Source organism: Polistes dominula, unplaced genomic scaffold (genome assembly GCF_049000335.1).
Source record: "Polistes dominula isolate Pdom_NZ unplaced genomic scaffold, Pdom_raw_medaka contig_22, whole genome shotgun sequence".
NCBI classification, from domain to species: domain Eukaryota; kingdom Metazoa; phylum Arthropoda; class Insecta; order Hymenoptera; family Vespidae; genus Polistes; species Polistes dominula.
In genome coordinates this window covers 4,963,644-4,982,500 of record NW_028300966.1, presented here as the reverse complement: position 1 = coordinate 4,982,500, position 18,857 = coordinate 4,963,644, and the positions used below count along the sequence as shown (strand labels likewise).

At 28.3% G+C, this 18,857-nt stretch overlaps 1 protein-coding gene across 5 annotated transcripts in view; it reads left to right on the top strand.

Annotated features, from left to right (window-relative positions):
• Positions 1-18,857, top strand: part of LOC107071716 (serine/threonine-protein phosphatase 2B catalytic subunit 3) — a 303,766-nt gene that overhangs the window by 141,927 nt on the left and 142,982 nt on the right. For all 5 annotated transcript variants that reach the window (XM_015330944.2, XM_015330943.2, XM_015330940.2 and 2 more), the window contains exon 5: positions 4,947-5,092. In XM_015330944.2, coding sequence (XP_015186430.1) covers positions 4,947-5,092 — 146 coding nt within the window. The remainder of the gene's footprint in view (positions 1-4,946; positions 5,093-18,857) is intronic.

Sequence of the window (18,857 nt, the reverse complement as noted above, 5' to 3'; positions counted from 1 at the left end):
AATAATTTGATATTGCACTTTTTTCGTCAAAATATTTTCAATCTTTCGAACGTGTATGACGTATGTGGAAATAAAGTTAGTATTTAAAAAAAAAAAAAAAAGAAAAGAAAAAAACAAGCAGCGGTTAAAAATTCGTTGCAAAACATTATTTTTCTTTTTTTTTTGAGAGATGAAGAATGTTTTTCTACTTCTTCTTTTCATCGCCAATTTGTTTTCATACGATGATCCTTTTAACAACAACCAACAATACGAAAAGAAATAAATTTTTATTTATAAAATAAAAAAAGTACGATCGATTGTTTCTTACGTTTTTATTTTTTTATGTTTTTTGTTGTTGTTGTTTTTATGTTGCCATTTAACGTCATTTAACGTTATAAAAATAGTCATCGCAAAACTACAACCATCACCTACCTGGTATTAAAACGACGATACCACCCATAACCCGTTCTCTAGGATTCAAACCCGACGTTACAAACTTTATACTCGCAATAAAAGAGTTAGTGTTACACTTCGAGCTTCGTTACTAAACACGTGAAAACTCGTGAGTACTACTCGTGTGTCATGTGTGTAATACATGTGTGCACGAGCGCACAGTTGACCCACTATCGGACAACATTTATTCCGCGATCGATGCGTTTTTCCTAAGAGCGAGTTCCGCATATACTTTTCTTAACCTTCTATCTCTCTCTCTCTCTCTCTCTTTCTCTCTTTCTTTCTTTCTCTCTCTCTCTCTTTCTCTCTCTCTCTCTCTTTTTCTCTGTCCGTCGGTTTTATTTGCATATTTTTGTGCAAACTAACGAAAGAATTTTTCAATATCTGTTGCCAATAATTACAAAAGTTGTCTAATATCAAACTTATATTTTTTTTTAATGTTCTTTTTCATCTATCTTTTATTTTTCTTTTAAAAATAATTAAAACGACAACGCAACAGATAAATAATCTACTCTAGGTTTTTGTAAAAATAAGTGGTTTCTTTTTTCTTTTTTTGTAATATTTAAGCGAACATTGTGAACATCGAATATAATAATATATGGAACAATTGATTATAAATCAACAAACGCGAAATATTATCGAATAATGATATAGTTACAATATTTTATTACAACTTCATATATACTTATGATTACTTTCATACAAAATTATTTTTATAAGTTTATATTGCGTTTATATATACATATTTAAATCAACGATCGACAAAAATTCGTAATTTATTGTTTAAAACAAAATGAAAAAAATAATAGTTGAAATTTAACATAAAAATTACTACTACCAGTTAACATCCAAGCTCATACTTATCTATTGCAGTTGTCGTTCAAGTATTAGCTGTATAATATTTAATAGTAGTAGAACTAGTACTACTAGTAGTAATAGTAATAGTAGTAGTAGTAGTAGTAGAGGTAGAGTAGTCAGAGAGAGTCGAGAAAAAAGTCAGAGCTTTTGACCTGATTTCTTAAACTTGAATCTTCAAAAACTGCGATAACCGCAAAAATCAATCCCCGTCACCTTAGATTCTACGACACTCGCTTTTAATCATCATTTAACGTCACATCGATTTACATTCGTCGTTCAACTGACTGAGTAACGAGACTAAAAGGAACTTTTGGTGGTGGTTATAAAGAGGAGGAGAGAGAGAGAGAGAGAGAGAAGTAGTGGAATAGGAAATGGGAAAAAAGGAGAAGGGGATGAGCTTAAAGCTCGAGCTTTTTTCTGTCTCTTTTTTTTTTCCTTTTTTGTTTTTTTTATTCTCTCTTTCTCCTTCTATAACTACAGTTTATACGCCCCAGTTATCATTGCTTATAATACTGCAGTTCATTTGACACGTATCGAGAATACATAAAACGCATACACACGGACACTTTTCTCTCTCTCTTTTTCTTTCTCTTTCTCTTTCTCTCTCTCTCTCTCTCTCTTTCTTTCTTTCTCTCTTTCCCTCTCTCTTTCTCTCTTTCGTTTTCTCTTTCCGTTTTAAAAGCATATCTGGTTGAGTAAAAGAAAGATAGACTTAACTCGTATCAAAAATACACGAAACGCATAGTTACCTACACACAGATACATTAACATTTATACTAACTCTTTCTCTCTCACACACACTCAATTTTTAAAGAATATCTAGTTTGCAAAGTAAAAAAAAAAAAAAGAAAAAAAATGTTCATTTGCCAGATTTCCAAGAGAATTTCGAGATATCTTAGCATCAACTTGCTCGAATTTACTACCGACAAATCTTTGTTCTACTATCGTTGTCTACGTTCTTGTTCTCTCTTTCTCTCTATGTTTCTTTTTCTCTCTCTCTTTTTTTCTCGTTTTATTTCCCTTTTTTACTTTTTCTCTTTTATTGACAAGACATACTTCTCTTACGTCAGTTAAAGAAAATGCTGCAACAGCTTGTCCGTCTCTCTTTCTCATTCTTTTTCCATCTCAATATGAACCATAAAGTGTTCACTCGAATTTAATATAGGGGAAATATAGATAGTGAAAGAGAAGGAGAAAAAGAAAATGAATTTTTTTTTGTTTCGTTTTTTTTATCTTCCTTAATTTTCTTTCTCACCCTCGTGTAAACCCAAGCACCTGAAAATCAAAACGATTTTTAAATATATTCATTTAATAAAAGTTATTACGAAGTTTGCAAGTTAAAAAGGAAACTTTTTTCTGACATTAATCTTTCTTTTTATTTTTGTTAGGAGAAAATTGTAACGAGAAAAGAGGAATATTTCTTTTAATTTCGAAACGTAAATATACTTAACAATATTGGGATATTTTAACAATAAATTGAACGTGCCCAAATGATAAAATAATGAATTAGTATTTTTGTTGTAACGTGGAAATTAATATTACCATTATTATTACTTTGCTATATTATTAATTAATTATTTTCTTAATTTTTTCCAAAAAAAAAAGAAATACTAATATAATATCTATGAAATTATTATTTATTGTTATATTAGTAATTTAGCTGTCTACGCAGCTATATATATATATATATATTAATGTAATTGCAATATAATTAATTAATATTTTGAGATATAAAATATAAAAAGTAATTAATTAATTAATTTCGTTTAACATTTAAAATGTGTGAAATTACTTTTCTTAATAATTAGTTTTCATCGTTGGTAGATATGTTGTTGTGTTCACATGATCCAATAATCTAATAATAATCCATAACATTTCTACATTCTGGAATTCCTATATATATATACATTTACATATCTATATAATATATACTTACTTAGGTATACATAATACATAGATAGATTAATACATTTACCTATACACTAATGTATCTACTACTTATGTATACATGAAGATTCAATCTTTAGATCAACAAGGTAAGATGGAACAAGTAGGGTGGCCCAATTACGACATCCCTTATAACCACAGTTATACTCATTACCAGCGTTAATTGATATCTCAATTAAGCAACAAAACGGCGAATTAACCGAAAGACAAGACTTTATTTACGGCTATCGATTATCGATTGACCTACATTCTTTTCATTATCGCGAGAAGGGTGAAGCCAAGAGCTCGGTGAATATACTTTATGTTAACTCTTTTTAAAAATACATACGATTAAGCGAGAATCGCAATTACACGTATATTCAGGTTTTTTTTTAATATGAGAAAAGCAATGTGTCATAAGAAATAATTCTTTTAATAGTTTGTTTTTCTTATTTTCTGTTCAATGTAATACTCCTTTTCTTATAAACTTTCTTATAAACAAAAAAGATACGTTACAATTGTTATTTATATGATTTGTAAGAAATATTGCAATATATTAATATTTAATATAACTGAAAATGATCAATGATTATATTAATATCTTAAAATTAAAAACATTATTATAATTTTTCTATCAGAAAGATATTTTTTTTTATTTTTTTTTTTTCAATTTCTATCAAATAAACATTATATTTTTAATTTACGTGAATTACAAGCGATATTAGAATGTATTAAATAATTGATATAATTTAACAAAGTTGTTCGGTACCGAATCATTTGTAGACGATAAGCTTATATTTAGCTATTTTTCTTATATTTAATTTCAGTTGAAGAAAACCATACGATAAATTTATGAAATCAAATATCATAGAATACGTTAGGCCGTAGGTATAAGGTATCGTTTACTTCAAAGATTCCACTCAAAGATTAAGAAAAATTATGATGGTCATAAATTCTCAAACTAATTCAACGACCATCGAGACATATTGGTGCGATGAAAAGCATGTGCAGTGTCGAGTCCTTCGAGTGGTATGCAATACTTAAGTAAATATGAGACAATATAGATAGGAAGGGTACTATTCATAAAGAAATTCTTTATATTTCAAGAAACCCCCCACTACAATCCTTCCCAAAAACATAAGCTTTCCCATCGGGACACTCTGGTGGGTGGACTTTCCTACTATTAGTTAATAAGTTCATTTAGTTCCTTCCCTCTCCAAAGGGGTGTTACTAATTTATATATAAAAACATGTGAAATCAAGTAAGAACGGTCTGTCCGTTAAAGTCTGTTATATACTTTGTTCATTATACATTCTATTCGTTATACATTTTATGTTATACATTTTACACATTAAAGATTTATACAGTCCACATCAAACTATTGTAACATAGTCGCCAAGACTTAAGTAATAAATCATTGTTGACTAAAGAATTGCCTTTAATATACTACAAAACCACTCACACCGTATTACTTTACCGTCGTGAGACTTTCCGTACAAAACGCGCGTATAATTGCAACTTAAAAATTGTATGTTAGTTTGAAACGGATTCGCGTCAGCATAACGTATAGTGCGCGCAAACAAAAGTTAATGTTAATGTTAAATATTAAGAAAAAATTATCGTAATAATTATTTTTTATTCAGGTTAATTAACTTTTTAAAAATTTTACATATAAATAAAAACAAACAAATAAGCCATAATTATAATTTATGTTACCTTTGTTTTTTCAGGTAAAATAAAGTATTCAGAAAGGGTGTACGATGCGTGTATGGATGCTTTTGATTGTTTACCATTAGCAGCGCTTATGAACCAGCAGTTCCTGTGTGTACATGGCGGATTATCACCGGAAATTCACAATTTGGACGACATACGTAAAGTAAGTTGTTTCTTAATATTATTTTCATTCGTAATTATTTAAAATATTTTTTCAAAAGCTCTTAATACCAGTTGAATGATGAAAAAAAAGAAAAAATTTTAATACAAGTGAAACGTCATATTCAGGAATTTACGAAAAGAAAATTCTAATTGTTTCGTATAATTTTGTTATTGTTCTTATTTCACCTTTCTACACGTAAAACTTTCATTTATATTTTTAAATTTAGAATTACGATAAAATTATTTTTTTTTAAATTTGTTAAATGTTTTTCTCCTTTCATCTCTCCCTTTAAAATTTACGAAATGAAAAAAAGCTTTCATACGTAGGTAAGATCACATAATAATCTCTAGTAATCACTAACTGACATCTCCAAAATGGCCGTAGAAAACAGATTAACACGCTTGGGAACGGATTAAACTGAGTCCATGCATTGTCCGTAAACGTTATCTGGAAATTCTCTACGTACAATGGACTTAGATTGTCTTTTCAGCTTTATTGAACGACATTGTTCTATAAGATTACAAGTTATATAGAATAACAAAATAAAACAGAACAATTCAACAACAAAGAAATATAAAGGAAAAAAAAGTATCATCATATTTTTTCTCTCTCTCTTATTCTACGGAAAACAAAGCGCTGATGTTTATCTAAAGTTTTATTAATCCTAATTAAAAACAGAGATTAAAGAAAAGCAATATGACGTTTTTTTTTTTTAAGTCGAATAACAGCTGGATCAAATTGTTCGGAAAATAACCAAATTCCCGGTATATCTAAAATTGATTCAATTTAATTCGAAGATTTTAATTTATAGTTTAAAAATTGAAATAAATTGTAACATCCTTTCTATACTATTTGTTCAATGATATTTTTTTTTATTTTAATTTAACAATGGTTATTTCATAATACAACGGATTATTTCTATAATTCTCAAAACTTTTTCGATTCTCGATGACCTCTCGTTGAGTAGAAATTTTTTGAAAAATTTTGTATTTCAATGGTTACACATAAAAATAAGTAAAATACATTTAATAATTAATAAGATGTATGAGACTGTTGATTTACGTAGATTTTTTCAAATTGTTATATTAAATTGAAAATAATGATCCTTCATTGTTAATTTCTTCGTATTGATTTACGCGCGATAATTGAATTTTATCATAGCAATTGTAAAAAAGTCTCCAACATCGCACAAATAAAATATCGCGAATGAAATGATAATGATCAAAATTGTGCGATATTTCGTAACAAAGTCGTATGAGAAAATCGTGATTTTCCAGGTGTGCACTTTTGTACCTTGATGCACATTTTTCGAATCACTATAAGTTATTCTACACAGGATTGTTAAATTTTTGTAAAATAAATATAACAATAAAATATATATTCGTAAATCTCGTATGTTAACGTTTCCACGAAATTTCTTAAGTTTTTAGATAAGTTTATTGAATTCTCAGAAAGATAATGTGAGAAACAAAGGTTTTGTAATATAAACGATTGAACTTGATATCCAGGATAATCGTGATCAAAAAGCTTATTGTATCAAACGGAACAGATTTTATTGTGTCTGTTTTGTCATTCTTATTTTGATGTTGTATCTGTCAGTGTGTGTGTGTGTGTGTCTGTCTGTAAATCCTTTGAAATTGAACTTCCTGTCCGATATTTCATCGTGTCCGATAACAGGGAAGCTTCCAGAACGATCTACCCTTCGAACGTTCAATCAAAGCCGAGTGTCATTGGATTCTGATCGTTGGTAGAGTACCGGAAGCTAACCAGGTAACACGACGTGCTGCCACCTGCTCTATCGATCGGGGACAACTCAACTCTATCTACAGGGTGTTCATAAATGACGGACAGCATTGCAACTAAAATTACTTTAACCGATCAAAATGAATATTTTTAATTGGAACCTTCCTCGATTGATTTTTAATTTTCATATAAATATGTATTAAATTTAAATATAAAATAATATTAAATATATATATATATATATATATATATATATATATATATATATATATATATATATATATATATAATATAATATATAAATATGTAAAATAACTTTAACATATTTAGTCATTTAAGAAAATAAAAACTAAATACCATGAATTGCTGCCGAATAAGGGAAAAAAAAATGATTGCGCATAGAAATTTTGTCCATTATTGGTGAACACCCGGTATTACCTGCGTCTCCCCTCTGCTCCCTTTCGTGTTCAGCTTTAATTTGTATGAACGAGCGACGAAATGAGTACGAGTTTCCATTTGTTGCGGTTGCCAGATTTGACCATCGCATCGAATCATTTTAGGACCACCATTAACCCATTTTCCCTTGCTCTTGTGGTCACGCGTTTTAGCTTATCGCGTTTTCCCTGCTAAACGTAATCCTTTAAATCTTCTCTATTTCCCTCTCTTTCTTTCTCTCTTATTCTCCCTCTCTCTTTCTCTTTATCTCAATCTATCTTTCTTTTCCTTTCGTAGTCTTGTTCTCTCGGTTTATTCTCTTGAGATATCTCTGGGTACAAGAGGTACATCTTTTATAGAAATTTTCCTATTCCTTTCAAGAGATGTAAGATATAATACTAAGAACCGAGAAAATAGAGTCTAACTTTCTATTGGAATGTATGAATCTATAGAATATGATGGTCCTCTTGACAAGAAAGGATTCTTAACTTATAAATGTATGTATTGTAGTAGTACATTCTTATCGGGGAACAGTTTTAACAAACTAGATCACAATATGAATAGAAAATAATCGTTTATGTCAATTGAAATTTTATTTTTTAGTCAAGATTGAATTTTTACTTTTATATATATATATGTATATATGTATATCGTATCTTTCTTTTTTTACTACAAAATTTTATACTAAAATTTTTTATACAAAAAATTTATATACATACTAGGATACTCTGACTACGCGTTGTTGTTGCTTTGTTATAAAATGTTGATTTAATATAATTCTAAACTATTTGGCAAATTATAATAACAAACAAAATAATATCACAATTAGAGTGGAATACATAAAATAATAATAAATGAAAAAATATAAAAAATAAGGTTAGTTATGTCATATATAAATTTGAGAAAATGTATAACGTGAATATATCGAAATAATTTAATTGTAATACAGCGCCATCTATTGGAAACTAACAGAACCTAAAGACCTATATATAGATAAGTATTAAATAATAAATTTTATAATTAGCATTAAAAAATAAAAATAGTTACGATAAAAACTATCCTATGAGCTAAGATGAAAAAAAGCATATAAAATAAAAAAAATTTTATTGATGTCGGTTCAGTAGTTTCGAAATTTATTGGAAAACAACAATATGACACTGAATTTATATATATATTATCATATTAATGGTAAATTAGTATAAGAAAAATTTGTTCGATAAAGTTCTTACTGTTATTTATTTTAACTAATTTTGTATAAGTAAATATTAACAACCATGAGAATATTAAGATAAAAGTAAAGAAAATATTATAAAATTATAATAATTTAATATTAATATTACCGACAATAGTTAACATATGGAGACTCAAAGATATAACATGTTTGTTATCTTAAAAAATAAATCGACTTAACCCATTGACTGCCAATTACGAGATATCTCGTAGTGTGTGCTGTAATTTTAGATTAATTACAACTGGTTATTTGCGTTAAGAATTATTAAAAAGATTGAATAAAATATTTATATGGTGCAAAAAACATTAATTATCACTTATTGTAAATACCATTACAATATTATATCAGTAACTTAATATTATTATATTTTTAAAAATTTAAGGCAAGACGCTTTAAATATGTTTGGCAATCAATAGGTTAACTTCGTTGGTACACTACAATTAAAATGTATCGACATTTTCAAATAGATTCTAAGAAAGAATTTAAATATGAATACAATCTAAAATCTAATGAGAATATTTTCCCAGCGATGAAACGATTTAAAAATTACATTTTATTCCCATAAAATTATTCATCTTATTATCGCAATCTCTGAAGAATCGAATAATCTCTATTTTCATTCGTTCACTCGTTCATTTCTTCATTCATTCATTCATTCATTCGAAAGAAGAAGAAAAAGTAACAGCTGATACGAATGAGATTTTCCAATTCATTTCATAGAAAATCTTATGTCACATTTTCTTTATTTTTCCTTTTGTAATTTTATCTCATCAAATTTCGCATTTCCTTTTCTTTCATATTTTTCCATAAATTTCTTTTTGGAACGAAGAAGTAGTTAGATTTTATTCTCGAATTTTTATTTAATCGTTAACGATTCTTTTTTTTATCGTTACCAAAACTCATTTTTTTCGATTTGATTCCGTTCAAAATCTAGCGTAATTTTGTGAAATGAAAAAAAGAAAGTATAAGAACAGGAGAGAGAAAAAGAGAGAGAAAGAAGGAAAAATAAAAAGAGAGAAAATTGTAGTTGGAATTCTTGGCCAATTTCAACGTAAAATATATCTATGTGTATCGAAAATCCTGTTTCGTGATAACACGAAAATGTCATCTCTTCGTTCGAGTGCAAAAATATCCACCATTCTTATTTTGCGTTGCTCTTATACATATACATATGTACTACGTTCATACATATATACATATATACTGGATGTCTCTGGATTTACCAATCAAACTACGGAAACATATTCTACAAGTGGAAATAAGAAAAAAGATGTTATCTGATATTTAAATAAAAACGTTTTTTATTGCAAAGTTATAAACAAATGAAAATAAAATAGGTATTGTACCGAAATACATATTATAAGTTTTTATATCGGCTGAAATTTGAATTATTGTGAGTAGATACATGATTGTTATGTGAATTAAAAATAAAATTAAAAAAAAATCCTATTATCTGTTTGTAATATTTTTAATAAGAGAACAATTGATCTTTTCTACTGCATTTTTACATGCTAATTCATTAAAGAATTTTACTTGTTTCCGGTAAATCTATAAAAATAATTCTTTAACGCTTTAATAACGATAAACAAATTTTACATCGACAAAATTTACTCGACTATGTTTGCCAAATTGTGTTATATCTATGATTGGAATGAATCATGCTTTACGTAAAAGTATTATCAACTAAAATTTAAGATTCTATTCAAGCGTTCTCGCCGTCACAAAATCGAATGAACATTATGATATTCACTTTTAATGTAAGTCTAAATCAATCCCAATTGCGTATTTGAAAAATGAATATTTATAAATCTAATAGTACTATTCTACAAAGAAATCTGCCAATATTCTGCGCATTCCAATTTCATTTGTTTATAACTTTGTTATAAAGCTTTTCTAACCGAACTACGAATAATATTTTTTTTGTCTTGTTTTATATTTGTAGAATATGTTCCCGCAATTTGGTTGGTAAACTTCGGGACACATTGTATATATAAATATTCGTTTAGAAATAGTCGAAATAAAGATGAGATTGAAACGAGACGAGGACGATGGGAAACATTTCAGCAACTGATACATGCATGTGTACATATTCATACATACATCTATATATATATATATATATATATATATATATATATTTATATGCGTATATGCAAAGTATCCGGTATATAGTTTAGTTTTCTTCTCTTTCTCAACCAGAATATTTCGATTCACGAATACCATAACCATATTCTATAGTTCTTCTTGCCTCCTCATACGTTTTTTACGATCATTCGAATAATAAATTTTTCCCGTCGACAAAATTTTTCCGATAGAAAAAGAATTTTCTTATTCTCATAGGTACATGTTAATAATAAGTTCGAATGTACGTAATTCATAAATACAAAGAAGACTGGAAAATATATGGCATTAGTATCTTTCTTACGATAATATGCATGCATGTTAATAATTAAAAAAAGAAAAAATAAATAAATGATACATTTTATGTTTTATTTTTGGTTAAAAAGAACGAGTGAGCAGAATAACGATGAGAGAGAAAAAATCATATTTCGAGGAAAAAGAATTTCCCTCTGAGGTTTTCCTCTTTTTCATTCTCTCATTCACTCTCTCTCTCTCTCTCTCTCTCTCTCTCTCTCTCTCTCTCTCTCTCTCTTTCGTTATTTTTCTCTTTCTCTTTTGCGACGACGAGATAAATAATTTCCGGAATCGACAGAATATCGGGCCCGGATGTTATTCACGTAGAATTGAAAAACTCAACCTGAGGTGAATCGTACGAATTGCAAATTCAAATTCAAGGATAGTTGTAGCTGCTGTAGTAGTAGTAGTAGTAGTAGTAGTAGTAGTAGTAGTAGTAGTAGTAATAGTAGTAGTAGTAGTAGTAATAGCATCATATCCCAAAAAGCTTTGCTACGATAATCTACGTTTATCATAATTTTATTATGAAATGAAAGAGCAACTCTTTTATTATTCAAAACATTTTGTGAATAATATTTTGTAGAATCTAAAAATGTAATTAAATGTTTTGACTTGTGTTAATATCTCGTACAGGATAATACATTGAAAATGGTTAAATATTAAAAAAAAAAATGATTAAAATTATTTAAATAAAAATGAGTTAGATCGAAATACTTTGTTTCATTGTTAAATTTTTTCAATCCATCCAATGTACAATTGGATTGCTTGCAAATGTTCGTGTTGATTAATTATTTTTGCACGTATGTAACATACATAGATTGGGGGTATTGTCTGAACTGGATAAATACAATCAAGCTGAGGATGATTTTATATGTAAAAATAACTCCAATAAAAAGAGTATAACGTTTGTTCATTTGAGGTCTCGTATAATTTTTGTTGTTGTTGTTGTTGTTGAGAAAATCGTGTGTTTAAAATTCAGTGAAATACACTCACGCACACACAGAGAACATTTTCTTTCAATAACGGTTCCGTATACGTTGGCCTCTGTAATGTTTACATTTGATCTTCAGTCATGTGATTTATCCTTCTACGTTTAATTTGTCTCTATCAGTCGAATTGTGGACAAGGACGTAACTGCAACTACTGAGATATTATAAACAACGATTTACAAATATATAATTTCGATTCAGACAAGAAAGTAAAAAAAGAAATACATGAAATACAAATTAATTAAATATAATAGTTTACATATATAATTATCATTAATTTATTAAAAACTAGCTGTGTCCCGCCACGCGTTGCTGTGGCTCAGTCTGATTAAATAGAAAAGAAAAAAAGAGAAATCATAAGTTTCTAAAATGTTTCATCTCCCCTCCTCCGAGACGGATTCGATTTGCGTCCTCCCGGCCCTTCGTAGGAACCTTAATTTTTCCCTAGACAAAAAGACGTACTATGTTGTTCAATAAGTTTTTCGGTTCGATAAGAGAGGGCGTTGCTACTAGCCTAAATTTTTTTTTGTTATGTTGGAACATTCTTCATATGAACGTATGTGAAGTTTCATTTCAATCTGTCAATTCATTCTTTGTTTACAAGCCATTTAGTATCGACGCGTCACAGTATTTTTTTGCAATGGAAAAAATCAAGTATCGTGCAGTAATTGAATTTTTTTTTTGAAGGTTTAAAGCAAAGAAAATTTATGAACGAATGTTGAAAGTGTATAAGGATTCTTCGCCTTCAATTAGTACAGTAGAAAGATGGGTTGCTGAATTTAAACGTGGTCGTACAAACCTTGAAGACGATTCACGTCAAGGACGTCCAAAAACAGCAACAACACCGGAAATCGTAGAAAAAATACAGGATATCGTATTGGAAAATCGTCGAGTGACTAAAAGAGATTTAGTAGAAGCCCTAGGCATCTCATTGGGCAATGTAAGCAATATTTTGACTGAAATATTAGGTTTCCAAAGATGTGTGCACAATGGGTGCCGCATTCGCTAACAATGGAACTAAAACACATTCGAATGCGACTTTCTCAGCAACATTTAGAGCGTTTTCGAAAGAATAAAGTGGATTTTTTGCGTCGATTCATCACTATCACTGAATCAAAAGAAGAGGCTAAAGAGTGGTGTGAACCTGGTTCTTCGGCTCCGAAAAGAGTTCGTGTCCAGAAATCGGCCAAGAAGGTGTTAGCATCAGTTTTTTGGGATGCGAGAGGAATTTTGTTTGTGGATTACTTGCAAACTGGTAAAACTTGAATATTATTGTAACCTTTTAGACCAACTGAAGGAAAAAATTCGTGAAAAAAGACCCGGTTTGCAGAAGAAAAAATCCTTTTTCATCAGGACAATGCACCGTGACACAAGAGCATTTTGACAATAGCTAAAATCCATGAATTAAAGTTTGAATTGTTGGAGCATCCACCGTATTCACCAGATTTGGCCCCTAACGACTTCCATCTGTTTCCAGACCTAAAAAAAATCATGCGTGGAAAGCGTTTTTCATCAAATGATGAGGTCAGAACAGCTGTGGAAGCATATTTTGCAACCCTTCCAGATTCTCACTTCAGGGATGGAATTCATAAATTGGAATCTCGATGGAACAAGTGTATTGATGTTCAGGGAGACTATACTGAATAATAAAGTGTATTTCAAACCATAAAATTGTTTTTCTTATCGAACCGAAAAACTTATTGAACAACCTAGTATAAACATTTTTCCTGTAGAAGATAACCTAACATGCCCCCTCCCCCCTTTATAAGACGACACAAAATAATTAAACTCAATTTCAACACAATGTAACACAAAATTAAATATTAGAAATATTCAATTAAATGGAAATAAAAATTGAACATAATATTAAAAAATCAGACTGAGCCAAAATATGACGTTGATCCTATAGATAAAGGTTAGGTTAAGTTCAAATGTTCCGCGCATTTACTGAAATCTATGGGCAACAGATGGCGCCCGACTTACTTGTATTATACAATTATTTTTTAAAGATTAATTAATAATTTTATAAATAAATTAATGTAATAAAAATATAGCATGTCAAAATTTCAAAACAATCGGTAAGGTACTTTTGGAGATTTGCGATTAGGCACAAACGAAATCTACATTTTTATATATAAAAATTCAATGTCATATTGTTGGTTTCCAATAAACTACGAAACTACTGAACCGATATCAATGAAATTTTTTTTATTTTACATGTTTTTTTTCATCTTAGCACGTAGGATAGTTTTTATCGCAATTATTTTTATTTTTTATTGCTAATTAAAAAATTTATTATTTAAAGCTTATTTAGGTCTTTAAGTGATCTCTAATTGTGATATTATTTTTTGTGTTATTATAATTTGCCAAATAGTTTAGAATTATATTAAATATACATCTTATAACAAAGCCACAGCAAAACGTGGCTGGAGCATCCTAATATATATATATATATATATACTAGGGGTGCCCCGGCCACGCGTTGCTGTGGCTAATAAATATATAGGTAGATTTGAATCTACGCACATAACATTTGTCTTCTTTTTCTCTTTTTTCTTAATATCGAACCAACTGCGCATGAGCGGTAACATAATATCACCACTTACTTCACATCATATAATTTTACATTGTCTGAATATACGCACATATCATTTGTCTTTTTTTTCTCTTTTTTCTTAATATCCTTTTTATCACTTAGGGGTATAAAAAATATACGAAAAACTATTCTAATACCTACCGAATATACACAAAAATTTTTATATAAATCGGTCAAGTCGTTTCGGAGAATAAGAATAACAAACACTGTGACAGGGGAATTTTATAGAGATAAGATATATATATATATGTGTGTGTGTGTGTGTGTTATTGTGAAAGATCAAAATTGGAGAATATCAAAATTCATATGCTGAAATGTCAACACATATCAAATACGTCGGTGAAAGAACGAATATTGGGGTTTATTCTTATACATTAATATTTCGAATATACACCAAGCAACCAATTTCGGTCTTTAATGATACATATGCATATATGGAATCTTATGTAGATGTGTCTATATAATAATATCTGTACATTGAGGGTATGTCGAACGCTTTATTAGAGAACGCGTGCGTTTTATCAGAAGGAACCATGCGATTTATGCGACCGATGGAAGGCTTGTACTATGCAGAAACTGTGCTTTAAATAGACCCCAAGTTCGTGCTATCGCAAAGCTATTAACTTGATCGCCTTGTACACTTTCTCTCTTTCTCTTTCTCTCTCTATTTCTCTCACTCTTTCTATTTCACAAAAAGGCTACACGTGCATACGTGCTGCGTGACGTGATCGAAGCTCACGAAAGACCGAGATAACAGTCTTAACACATTGATTACCATGTGGGGCTCAACGATGGTTTCTTTTCAAGATTTTGCAAACTTTGTTTTTAAGGTGCACACATTATTCATTTATCTTTCATTTTAAATAAGACTTATTAATATTTATATTTTATCATTTTACTTACGTTAATTACTTTTTTCGTTATATTGTTATCTTATCTTTATGTCATTAGAGTTTTATCTATTATTACAATATTATATAGAATAAGGTGTCCATTGAAATATTAAAGTCAAATATTATTTTGTAAATTATTAAGATATATACAGGGTGATTCTACATTAAACACAAAATTTAAATAAAAACATTGAACAACAATGATGTTCAACATTAAATACAAAATCTAACAATGACCAATATAAACTATTCGGAAAATATCTGTTACGTTCGTTGTCGGAACATTTGTATTGTGGCCGGCTTGTTCACCAGTTTTGGCCTTCGTTGACCTTCCAAAATATTAATGTTGCATATCATTGGATTCGCCTTGTCAGGAGCTATCCGAAAATAATTATTAAAATGTAACATTGTATTTAAAAAAATAAAGTTGACCAATGAATCCCGGAAATGACTCAACCTAGCAAAAAAATACTAATGTCATATTGTAGTGAATCGAAACTTTTCTGCTATTATCATACTTTCGAAGCTATTTAGATGGCAAGAGCTGGTGAATCATCCTGTATATATATTTTTTTTAATTATCTAATTTTTTACTCTTATCTTATACAATATTTATTTTTAATATTTACCACTTATAAATTTTATTTAACAAAAAAAAAACCAACATTATTACGAACTTATTTAATAATAATCAAATACTTAATTTAATAATTGTTTATTCTTCGCTAAATTAACACCTTATCTACGGGACTATAATGTTGGTTTCCTACTGATAAGAGGAGAGGAAAATGTATATACTTATTTCTTATAAATGTCTTTTATAAATGAGCAGCTATCAAAAATACAAAATTTTATTCAAATTTTACAAAACAATTTTATGTAAAATAAAACATATATAATATGTATGTATTATATAAATAGCTGACAACATTAATGCAGAGATTAAAATTTATTTCATATAAAATTATAAAATTCTTCACAACTAAGGTAATGACAATTACTTTGCATATTAATATGACGTCCAACGGCGTCTTTCGTAACAGATTTTATTCAATGTTTTCGTAGTATAGGTGTTAATATCAATTAATTTTCAAACGCTTCGTTAAAATATTAAACGTAAAAAAACACACGCAAAATTAATATACACATACTATATTATATTTTTAAATGTGATATATTATATAAAATGAATAATGGACACACGTGAGATTAAACTTTCGATCGAACTTTTAAAATGGAGTCTGGACCACGATATATCTCGTCTCGAAGATACTTTTGCCCATTCGAGCAGATAACGAGCTATTGCTCTTGCCTTATACGGGCGAACGGTTAACCCATTTCCGTCATCGCGGTCACTTTTCCATAAGGCTGGACTTTCTTATTCGTTGAAAAGTGAAAAAAGAAAGGAGAAAGAGATATATTATAGATAGGTCGACTGATATTATAGAAAGATTTATAGACTTTTGAGAAAATATAACAAAAAAAAACTACTCAAGAAACTTTACGTACAAACACTATATATATATATTTATTTATTATTAATTTATTTACAGAAAAATATAATAAAATTAAATTAAATTATCAATAAGAATATATATAATAAAAATACATTTATTTATTAAATTAAAAATAATTTATTTATATATAAAAACAAGATGGATCAAAAATTGTTAAATAATTTGTTAAACTCGATTACTTTCTTTTGAAGACACTAAAAGCTTTTAATTAGGCTTTTTATTTCTTACAATATACGTGGGTGGATTGAAAAATTTTAAACCTAACATAAAAACACTGTTTTATGTTAGGTTTAAAAAACAATTTCGGTCATTCTCACATCTATTTTCGATAAAATAATGTTTATTGTTAAGACTTCAAACTTTTCACACACATCTAAATTCTCGTATAAAATACATAATACTTAAAAGTTCATAAAATATGACAATTTTAATAATCGCATGCACATGATCGTTCTCACAAATTTAACTTATTTATTGATGCTCGGATAATTTAAAATTATTTATGCATTATACTGTATGCATTATGTTTTATTATCATTATTATCGTTAATACGCTGAGCTTACGATAACGTTTTAACGTTATTGACTTATTGTATTAATTATTCGTGCAGACACATTTTCAAATGAATAACTAATATTTTCGTATATATAAAAGCATTTAATTGAATATAAAATAATAATCATAGGAGAGTATACATATATACATAAAATACATGGAAGAGTTAAATTACGTAGAAACAAATAATGAAACTGTTTTTTTTTTAATTCCTATAGAATAGAAATCATGTCTTAAAACAGTGATTAATCATATTGCCATTTGCTAATTTAAATTTAATATCATTCGACGAAACTTGTGTTCGCGTCTAATAAGAAAATGATAATAATAATAACTTAAATTTTAATTAACAATTTGATAGTAATTAATGAATGTTTCACTCGAAGAGAATCAAATATAACGAATATTTCTCTTTAACCCTAAAAATATAATTGCACCGACAATTATAACAACGAAGTCGAACTATTAATTTATAAAATTGATGATATTTCTTTTTACAGTATTTATTTTATAATATAAATAGTATTCATAGAAAATAAATTAATGATAATAACATCATAGTCTATTTTTTAACTTTGTTATTTATTGTCATAATTAAATAAATAACAAATATATCATCAGATTATAAATAATTGTTAACTAAATCCTCGTTATATGACATAATTAATACATTCGTAAAAGTACTGATTATTAATTATATCAGAAAATGAATTAAGAAAATAAAATAAAAACTACTCGAGAGTCGATTAAGGAGTATCCAGCACGAACCTTAAACGTTCCCCTCTCCGTCCATTAAAAGTAAACCGGTAACAACTTTTTCCTATTTTCTTTTAAACACTAACAATCAATTGTTTAATTTATTTCTAAATAATCGATCGTTTGTTCGTTCGTTATAATTCGATTAGATATTTATGCTATAATCAAAATGTAAAGTGACTTTTGTTTAAAAAAATTAACAAACTTTTCGTGTAGAAATTCTTTCAAGTTATTACGATTGTATTCAACATCTGAAGGATTTAACAAATGACAGGAACACAAGTTTCCTGTCATTTCGTCCATAAATATTAAAATATTTGTTGTACAATGCAGTAGGAGGGAATTATTTTGAAGAAGACAAAACAAATCTAAATAAATAATGTATTTTTTATGTAAATTATTAACTAAATGGGGTGGTTTTTAAGCTGGTGAGTGATGTAACTTTCAGTTCTGCGATACAAAAACTACAACTATTAAAAATAAATTTTTATTGCATTTTCTTGTCAAATACGCAAGAAAAAATTGGGTAACACTTAATTGAGTGCTGCCATGTTTTTATTTTTTTTATTTTTGCGTAGTTTTGTTATGTTTAAGAGGTTGAGTGTCACGGGGGTCACCGGTGATCGGCACTTAA